Source organism: Mytilus californianus, unplaced genomic scaffold (genome assembly GCF_021869535.1).
Source record: "Mytilus californianus isolate M0D057914Y unplaced genomic scaffold, xbMytCali1.0.p SCAF_2, whole genome shotgun sequence".
Lineage (NCBI taxonomy): Eukaryota > Metazoa > Mollusca > Bivalvia > Mytilida > Mytilidae > Mytilus > Mytilus californianus.
Window position 1 is genome coordinate 68,310,039 of NW_026262668.1, and position 10,194 is coordinate 68,320,232.

The window sequence follows — 10,194 nt, forward strand, 5'->3', positions numbered from 1 at the left end:
AGTTTTTTTCCTTTATATTATTATTATTACGTTATATTAAGGTAAATAGGATTTTTTTTTCAAGTAGAGACAACTCAGAGTGTCTGTGATTATAGCTGAGGATTACAGTGTTATAGTAGTCTCCGCAGAAACATGATAGAATAGAGTTAGATTTAAGATCCGTCTCTCAGTGGTAACAGAGACATATAATACACAATAATGTACATAACATAATATATTATATATGTCTCGGGTGATACTAAACTGATCTGAAATAGTACTAACAGAAATCCTTGTAAACATGAGACATTTGTAACTATGATTTCTTGTACTAAATGAAGCAACTAAATATTTATTTTGTGATTAATCTTGTTTGTTTGCTTGAGCAGAGGCATATATCTCTGGCTTGAGCTAGTCCCGATTTGTATCACCCAATGCGTCACAATTTCGGATTACGTAATATATCCTGATCCGGAAATTGGTTTTGATATTATTCACTCCTTGCGAAATTGTATCATATGATGTGAAAATGGCACATTCTGCTCAAAAAGGAAGATTAATTGCTGTAATTGGTGATGAAGTAAGATTAAAAACTTTATTTCATGTTTATAAAATCATTTTATATTACATAAGTGGTTCCGCGAGGAAGTATACAGTTAGCAAAAACTCTCCTGACTTATCTCAGTAATGAAGTAGCCCATGTCCAACCCCATCTGGATATTATGGTTACCCATATGTGTATATTTATCTTTGCCAAAAACTGTAATGGTCTCTAAATCATACAGTATCCAAGTCATATTTTGGATTGATAGTATTGTAATTGTTGCTCTTAAGATGTAAACTGTAAGACATATAAACATGAAACTAATTATATTTAAATATAATTTTATATGCTATTAAAAAGAGCCATACACTTTGTCACCTAGTAATATATGAGTAATATGAGGCAGGTGTTACCTGTGAAAGGGACCAAGTCAGCAAACCTTTAGAATACTTTATATGATATCCCAATTATTACATTCTCAAACAAAATAGATTTATATATATATAAACATTTATTGTAAAAAAATCCCAGTATCCATGTAATTTCTGGTGAAAAAGTAACTGAATTAGGGAAACATTGTTCTTGTTCCTATTGTTAGGAATTTAATATATGACATCATTTTCAATGTACATGATGTAAAGAAAGATGAAGATAGCGTTGTTTTTTTCCCCTCTTTTTAAGATATAGTTTAATTGAAACATAATAATTTACATGTATATCTAAAAACATGAAAAACAACGAATATACAAAGTCGGCTTATTAATGATCTTTGTACAGATAAAAAAATCTGCCTGATTGATCTGAGGTGAGTTTGCCCAGAAAACCCATTTTGTTTACATTAAATTGTATGTTGAACAAGCATTCTGTGAGTATTGCATGGCAATACATAGTCCCCTACCGGTTAAAAATTCATTGTAATGGAGCAAACCTACCACTAAATTCTTCAAACAATTTACTAAAGAAAAGGAAAAAAATCCAAAATGTCATTTATCTTAATATACAATGTCTTTTACAAATCTTTAAAAAAAAAAAGAGTTATTTCCCTTTGAACAGAAATCTAGTAATTAATAAGTATTTCATCAAAAATTTAATTTTAGGGAAAGTTAAAAAATGAGTTAATTCCCTTTGAACAGAAACCTAGTAATTAATAAGTATTTCATCAAAAATTTAATTTTAGGGAAAGGGCTTTAACTGAACAAGGAGAAAAGCTAAAATCGTGAAAATCGAACTTGACCTGTAACTTGTCATGTTAAAACAATAAACCAAATATCAAATCAATATCTTCAAGCATGAAGAAAAAAGTCTGGAAAACTGATTTGTCGGACTGAAGGATGGACAGACGGACAGATAGACAGACGGACAGAGTGCAAACCTAAAGTCCCCTTTGACTTCGTCGGTAGGGGACTAATAAGCTCTAGACTCATTTTATTACATACCCAAACAGAATAAATTAAAAATGTTTGTCCTCATTATTCTTTTTGGTAATGAGTTATACAAATTTGCGGGAAATCGTATGACTCAAAATGCCAGCATCTGTCAACAGAACAGGAATAGGTTAATGCGCAAGCTCAACTTTAGAAAATATAAGAAAAAAAAGTTAATAATTTTGAGTTCATTATTGTATTGATCTTCTTACTGTTATTGGGGACTTCTTCTCCATACATGTATAATTATTCACTACATACAGAGCAGATCAGAGCAGTGACACAATGACTGACAAACTCAAAATAGATTTAACAACTTTGACATACATATAGATGTATGACAAACATGATAACAACACTTGCTTGGACATATTTCACATGTTTCAAATGAGAACTGAATAAAAGTTAATAAAATAGCCTCTCCTAAATTTTTTTTTTAAGTCCATTAACTTTTATCTAGTTGATATTTCAGTCTTTGTGAAATTGTGACTCTTGGCAAAATGTTGACTTTTACATTTGTACATGAATGTTTGCGCCACAACATAAAATATCCTGATATCCAAAGTTCAAAATTTTATCACTGTAAATTAATACCAGTTTTAAAGTATAAATCCTATTACCCAGTAATCATTGCGAATAGGGATAAAACCAATTTATGAGGATCTTCTTCAACCTGTAAATTCCAAGACCTAAGGCATAGTGATAGCAAAACCAGAGGCCAATATCACCTTTTCCAGGAGAGAACAAGCAATGAGGCATATCAAAACTAATTCTTCCTAAGAACAGTCTGAGAATAAAACCTTCCAGTCATCACATTTGCTGCAGCCACCATAAACAAATGAAATGAAAAAAATATAGAGGTCAACATAAATCACCATAGGTCTTCAACAATAAACAGACATGTTTGCAATATCATGAATAGGTCAAGCTCTAAACTGCACCTTTTCTAAAAAAAAGTGTCTTCAAACATCTGCCAAAAACTCCTTTTTTATACGACCACAAAAAAATTTTTGTGGTCGTATATTTGTATGACGTTGGCGTTATCGTCGTTGTTGGCGTCGTCCGAAGACACATTGGTTTTCACACTCTAACTTTAGTTTAAGTGAATGAATCTCTATGAAATTTTACCACAAGGTTCAATACCACAAAAGGAAGGTTGGGATTGATTTTGCGGGTTATGGTACCAACAGTAACGGAATTAGGGGCCAAAAAGGGGCCAAAAATAAGCATTTTTGTAACTTCCAGACATAACTTGTGTGTTAGTGTATGGATCTCTCTGACATTGTACCACAAGGTTCCATATCACAAAAGGAATGCTGGGATTGATTTTGGGGGTAATTGCCTCAAAATTTTAGGAATTAGGGGCTAAAAAAGGGGCAAAAAAACACATTTTTCTAGTTTCCAGACAATAACTTGTGTTCAAGTGTATGGATCTCTCTGAAATTGTACTGCAAGGTACCATACCACAAAGGGAAGGCTGGGATTGAGTTTGGGGGTGATGAATCATAAAGGGGTTCAAAAAATTTGGGGGGGGGGGGGTTTCATTTTTTTTATTTTTTTCCTTTTTTTTTTCCTTTAAAATTTTCCATTTTAAGTTGGTTATTTTTGATTTATATTTAAAAGCAAATAATAATGATATGGTAGGAGATACACACCAAACAGGATGTGTAAATTATTACATAATAAGTATTGTGCAATAGCAATAAATTTTCAATTGCACAGTATTGCACAATAGCAAGAAATCTTCAATTGCACAGTATTGCGCAATAGCAAGAAATCTTCAATTGCACAGTATTACGCAATAGCAAGAAATATCCAATAGCACAATATTGCGCAATAGCAAGAAATTGTCAATTGTACAGTATTGCGCAATAGCAAGAAATATTTAATTGCACAGTATTGTGCAAAAGAAGATACTTCGTATAAATTGCTTATTTCTTGACCAATTTCAATGGGGTTTTATTCTTGAATTCTTGGGGTTCTTTAATATGCTGAATCTAACCGTGTATTTAGTTTTTGGATTTTGGGCCCCGTTTTTAAATTGGTCCACATTGAGGTCCAAAGGGTCCAAAATTAAACTTTGTTTGATTTCATCAAAAATTGAATTATTGGGGTTCTTTGATATGCCGAATCTAACCGTGTATTTAGATTCTTAATTTTTGGTTCCGTTTTCAAATTGGTCTACATTAAGGTCCAAAGGGTCCAAAATTAAACTTAGTTTGATTTTAACAAAAATTGAATTCTTAGGGTTCTTTGATATGCTGAATCTAAACATGTATTTAGATTTTTGATTATGGGCCCAGTTTTCAAGTTGGTCCAAATCGGGGTCCAAAATTAAACTTTGTTTGATTTCAACAAAAATTGAATATATGGGGTTCTTTGATATGCTGAATCTAACCATATATTTAGATTTTGGATATTGGACCATAATAGGTGAATGTCCAATTTAAAATTTTTAAGTTCTTAGACCACATTCATTCTGTGTCAGAAACCTATGCTGTGTCAAATATTTAATCACAATCCAAATGCAAAGCTGTATCAAGCTTGAATGTTGTGTCCATACTTGCCCCAACTGTTCAGGGTTCGACCTCTGCGGTCGTATCAAGCTGCGCCCTGCGGAGCATTTTATTTTCAAATGACAATAGAGAAACACTAACAGGTCCTCATTTGGGACAGACACTTGAACATTTGGTTAATGTTTAATTAATATCTAAAGGTAAGAATGGATAAAAATAGATGCTGATTAAACCAATTCTTATAGAAAATTTTTGGGCCATCTTTCCCCATTTTGACACTTGAGATTTCTCTCTCAGCAATCCACTATTTCATATTCACTTTGGTATGTTTGGAAACATATTTTCTCTTTTGCACCTCAAAAAGCTTTCTAATTCTAAATTCTAACTCTAACTGGAACAATTACACAAAGTTTAATTGGAAGCATAACTCGAAACACAACTGAAACTCTATCTTGAACTTTACCTCGAATTCTGAGCATAACTTGAACTTTATATTGCAAAGTAGAACACAAATTCTAACTCCATGGTTTGCGACACTCGTGAAAGCTTAATGACAACTGCTTGTAGAAGTACATGTACACTGTATAAAAGTTTATTTAAGCTACTACATGTACAATGTATATTGTCAAAGCCACTAACCAGATATAATTTTTTTACAGGATACCTGTACTGGGTTTTTGCTTGGTGGAATTGGAGAGTTGAATAAAAAAAGAGAGCCCAATTTTCTTGTTGTTAATAAAAGTAAGTATTATAGAAATTTACATTTCATTTATACATTATTTTAGCCAGTTTTATTATATTGTAACATAAATACTACAACCCATACCTTACCCTAGCACAGTCAAATATCTAAACCTAACCCTAAATTAAAACATGGTTCCCTAAACTTGAAGCAAATGAATGCCAGAGGGGAGCTACAAAAAGGAATAATGTGGTCTAAAAACATAAAGGCGATAATGATGAATTTCTTTATCAACATCTTAGAAATTTCTAGAAATACCAAAACCTAAATTCAGAAAAATTGGTCGCATATATATACCTAAAATAAAGTTTAAGGGAGACCATGTTCTCATTTTTCTCTCCCTTTCCTAGCAACTAAACCAAGTGAATTAAAAGTAGAAACTTGTTTCTGTCCTGCCTTTTTTTTATGTTAAAATAAACATTCCCAAATTATGTCACTGGATGTTCAGTCATTTCATTTCATCTACTTTTCAAAGGTCTTTTTCATGAATTGAGCATGCTTATAATCTTTGTTCCTGGACCTTATGCAATCAACAACCCATTAAACAATATTTCTTTTTCCTGGGAAAAAGTAAGAGGCCACTATTTGATTGACTTACTGTAAATTCAGAAATAATTGCGAGGTTTTTATTAATGCGAATAATGTGACTGAATGAGTATTGCAATAATAAGAATAGTTTTATATCTGATACATATATCTGTTGCAGATTTTCCTGCAATCGCAATAATTAATCTTGCATTTTAGTCCATTCTAAAAAATTCAGAATAATAAATGCACACAATAATTTTTGAATTTACAGTATTTAATTCATGAAAATTACAGTCATTGTGACAGTTAAGTTTCATTGGTCAGCATTTAATCTTTAACAAGTGTCATTGCCCATTAATATTACAAATTATGTATAGCCAAGCATAACTAAAGAACATATTTAATCCAATCAAAGCTCATGAAGCTATGCTTTTCATGCATTGAATTTGTTAATTCATAAAAGGCATTCCATAAATATAATTAATATGGTCACAGTTAAGTTGGTTGTGTTGTACAGTGTTCAATCAAAGTTTAAGAGTGAGAAATGGCAAAAATTAATTTATCTATAAGAGATATTTTGGATCTTCCTAGAAAATTGTTCATTAGCTCCTTAGTAACCAGTTTCAGTATTCCACTGTTAGAGGATACTTCTGCTTTATACATAGAAAAAAGTTTAATGCTCATTCTTTTTCTCTTCCAAATATACTTCTTCCTGATTAATGCAAGTGTACTCTCTTATTTTAGACACTCCTCGCCATGACATAGAAGAAGCATTCAGAGGATTTTTGAAGAGAGATGATATAGCTATTGTATTAATAAATCAAACAGTAAGTATCAAAGTCAAATGATATGGTACAGTCAAACCTGCTATAAAGATCACCTCACGTCAAATGATATGGTACAGTCAAACCTGCTGTAAAGGTCACCTCAAGTCAAATGATATGGTACAGTCAAACCTGCTGTAAAGGTCACCTCAAGTCAAATGATATGGTACAGTCAAACCTGCTATAAAGGTCACCTCAAGTCAAATGATATGGTACAGTCAAACCTGCTATAAAGGTCACCTCAAGTCAAATGATATGGTACAGTCAAACCTGCTATAAAGGTCACCTCAAGTCAAATGATATGGTACAGTCAAACCTGCTATAAAGGTCACCTCAAGTCAAATGATATGGTACAGTCAAACCTGCTATAAAGGTCGCCTCATGTCAAATGATATGGTACAGTCAAATCTGCCATAAAGGTCACCTCAAGTCAAATGATATGGTACAGTCAAACCTGCTGTAAAGGTCACCTCTTTTAAGCTAAATATGTCTTGTCTGGTCACCCTCTTCTTGTACCACTGAAATAATACCATGCATATTGAACCTCAATTCAAAGGTAACTTCTAATATAGTAAGTTTTTTCTGGTCCCAGATTGACCTTAGAATACAGGTATGACTGTGCTTATAATTATTAAATGCACATACCGTAAACCAGTGAGTGATATCACAGGTTACTGATTTGTGCATTGATATATGCATGATATATATACTGTACGAGATGTTTATGTTTCAAATGCACAAGTTTTATGAACATAAACAAAAGATAGACTCCAAACTTTTGTCTCCTTTGTTTGTACTAAGTACAAATATTCACATTTCCTAACAGTCTTTAGCTTCTGCAGTTTCTTTCTAAAGCTTTTCTTTAGATAATTCTCTGTTTCAATTCCAATTTTAATCCATCATACTTTTGAGAGAAAATTATATGTTAATGATGCTTGCAGAGAGGACTAGTAAATGAAATTTAGCCAAATCAAATTAAATTATCAATTTCTGAAAATTTGAGTTGTGGCTGAATTTCTTCAATGCATTTACTCTCAAATATAATGTTATATAATATGCATGTATTGTAAAAATTATGAAGTTTATGATGAATTTATGATAATTCAATCATGTTAATTGCCCATATACTGTTTTGATACAGATTTTATTTGTACTCTACATGAAACAAGATAGAAGTGCTACATGAAACTCCCCATTTCTTCTTGTATTTTTTAGCAAATCACAACTTAAAATTAAAAACATAGAGTTTATTTGATAGAAATAATTTTACAAATTAGTCAACCAGACAAGCAGTTTTGTTTTAATTCTTGTAATGTCCAATAAATCAAGGAAAATAATAGAACTATTTATAAGATATTGCATTTAGTAATTACAGTCTTGTTTTTTTTAATATATAAACATTGAGAATTGTTAATGTTTTCTTTCAGATAGCAGAAGAAATAAGATATGCAATAGATTCACATGACCAGCCAATTCCAGCAGTAATAGAAATTCCTAGTAAAGATGCGCCATATGATGCTAGCAAAGATTCAATATTGAGAAGAGCAAAGGTATGTTGAATATTAGAATTACTCTGAGGCCTATTTTCATTAGTTATGTCCGTGGATCCACAGTTGTTATCTTATACAAGATCATACAAGTTGTTGCCTTTTGGAATACTGCAAATACAGGTATTTTACAAGCATTTATTATTGCTATTTTTGAGCAATTGACAATTTAAGGAAATGCTGCATACAAATAATGCTACCAAAATTTAAAATCCATGCCTTTATTCTTGCCCATCTTATGTTGCAATAAAATAATCTCGCAAAAATTTCTGAATTTACACCGATATACATTTATGATCTTCATAAAAAATTAATATCCAAGATAATTAAATAGAGAAAAATTCATTTTCCAGAGGTCTGCAGTACAGAGGGATATTAACACTTTCAAGATTCTGAAATCAGAACTGCAAACACATCTTGTGGCCCCGCTATTTTCACTAGGCATCAACTATTTATCACACTGACACATTATATCTACTGCATGCACTTTCGTAAACAATTATTTTGTCTACCTGCAGGTAAAAAAGGGTAATTTTTTGTGGTTATTTTATCAGTGCTACTATATTGAAGTATAATAATCTTTTATATTACACTTTACTATAGTATCCACTTAGAAAATAATTACCAAAAATAACCCCTTTTTTCTGTGGGCAAATTAAATAAAGGCTTCTGGAAAATAATCTTTTCTGGATTTATTAATTTTGGATTGCAACTTTTGATCAAGTTCATAATTGTAAATTAAAGAATAATAACAGGGAATCCTGGAATTTGTACATTAACTTCTTCCACTAAACAAGATTTTGGTTGAATGAGGGAACCAGTTTAACATTACACTTTCTATTGATATGACTACAACATAATCATTATTTTATTTCAGGGTATGTTTTCCGCAGAGGACTTTAGATGAGATCTGATGGACATTAGTATCACTAGTGAATGTAAACAGGACAGTAGATTAGACTTGACATATTGTAGCTGAACTAAATTAATATCAACATTTTTGTCATGCACTGGCAAGGTGGTCATTTATGTTGATTAATTCTTTAAATTCTGAACCATGCAGTGTTCACATTCAATATAGACATGCATAAAATGAAAGCAATTTGAACAAAACTCATGAATAATAAAAATAGTTAGTTTTGACTTTTAAAGAGTGTACATTTACTGAATGTAAATTTAAAACTTTAAAAAAATAATAATTTGCTGAATTGGAACTGAGCAATTTTGGATATTTTATCCTGCAATTCTATTTAAAAATACAGATATACAAATAAACTGATGTAATATTCATATAGTATACATTATCTTCTCCTGGTATCCTTCTTCTATTGTGAGTGAATGGTAATATTCAAACAAAGTTTAATCACAGTTCATTTTGGTGTCCTCACCAAGGTCTGTACTCAAGATAGTCAAATTTTACAAAGAAAAAACAATGACTTGAAATTATTAAACTAGATATTTAACCATGAACATTTAAATGCAGGGTAAAAACAAGATATGAACAATGTGGAAAATATACAATTTATTTGATCTGGCTACATATTAAACAGGAGAAAAGTTTGACTAGTCTCACCTTTCTCTCTGTTTCTTAAACTGTTTAAATAAAGTTTTTATTTTCTGACATTATTCATACATTGAATGTATTCATGTATATAATAAAAGTAACAAGAACATATTATCCAGCTTTATTAATCATTTAATTTTTCATGTGCGTGTTAATCTTATATTTATATACTTATTTCTTTTACTATCTAGTCAAAGAATGTCATTCCATTAAGTTTAATTGAACTTTGTAAATGTGATGTAGTAATGAATAAATATGTATGTGGATCTGTGTTTTGTGTGTATTTTTCAACTTGTCACAAAATATTCAAACATCTACGTCAAAGTAAAAGATTACTTTGACAAACAGACATGCATTCTCAATCAACCACATTGGTGGTCTCATTGTAGTGTGTGCAATAGGTCCCTGTTTGGTCAAACCAGACAAGGAAATTTACATTTAGCTGCTTTTCTTCTAAGCATGCTGCATGCAGGAGTTAAAGCAAAGATTAGTTGGCTCTGAGTCAGAGTAATGTGTCTTGGTAGGG

At 31.3% G+C, this 10,194-nt stretch overlaps 1 protein-coding gene across 1 annotated transcript; it reads left to right on the forward strand.

Annotated features, from left to right (window-relative positions):
• Window positions 1-459: 459 nt before the first annotated feature.
• On the forward strand, window positions 460-9,934 carry LOC127728158 (V-type proton ATPase subunit F-like). Its single transcript, XM_052235409.1, has 5 exons — window positions 460-559; window positions 5,123-5,204; window positions 6,478-6,560; window positions 7,985-8,107; window positions 8,982-9,934. The coding sequence occupies exons 1-5, from the start codon at window positions 509-511 to the stop codon at window positions 9,009-9,011; spliced, it is 369 nt and encodes a 122-aa protein (XP_052091369.1). The 5' UTR covers window positions 460-508; the 3' UTR covers window positions 9,012-9,934.
• Window positions 9,935-10,194: the final 260 nt, after the last annotated feature.

Coding starts and splice junctions, on each gene's coding strand:
- LOC127728158 (XM_052235409.1), top strand. CDS start 509: ATGGCACATTCTGCTCAAAAAGGAAGATTAATTGCTGTAATTGGTGAT. Junction 5,205..6,477: donor TTTTCTTGTTGTTAATAAAA/GTAAGTATTATA, acceptor CTCTTATTTTAG/ACACTCCTCGCCATGACATA. Junction 8,108..8,981: donor CAATATTGAGAAGAGCAAAG/GTATGTTGAATA, acceptor ATTTTATTTCAG/GGTATGTTTTCCGCAGAGGA.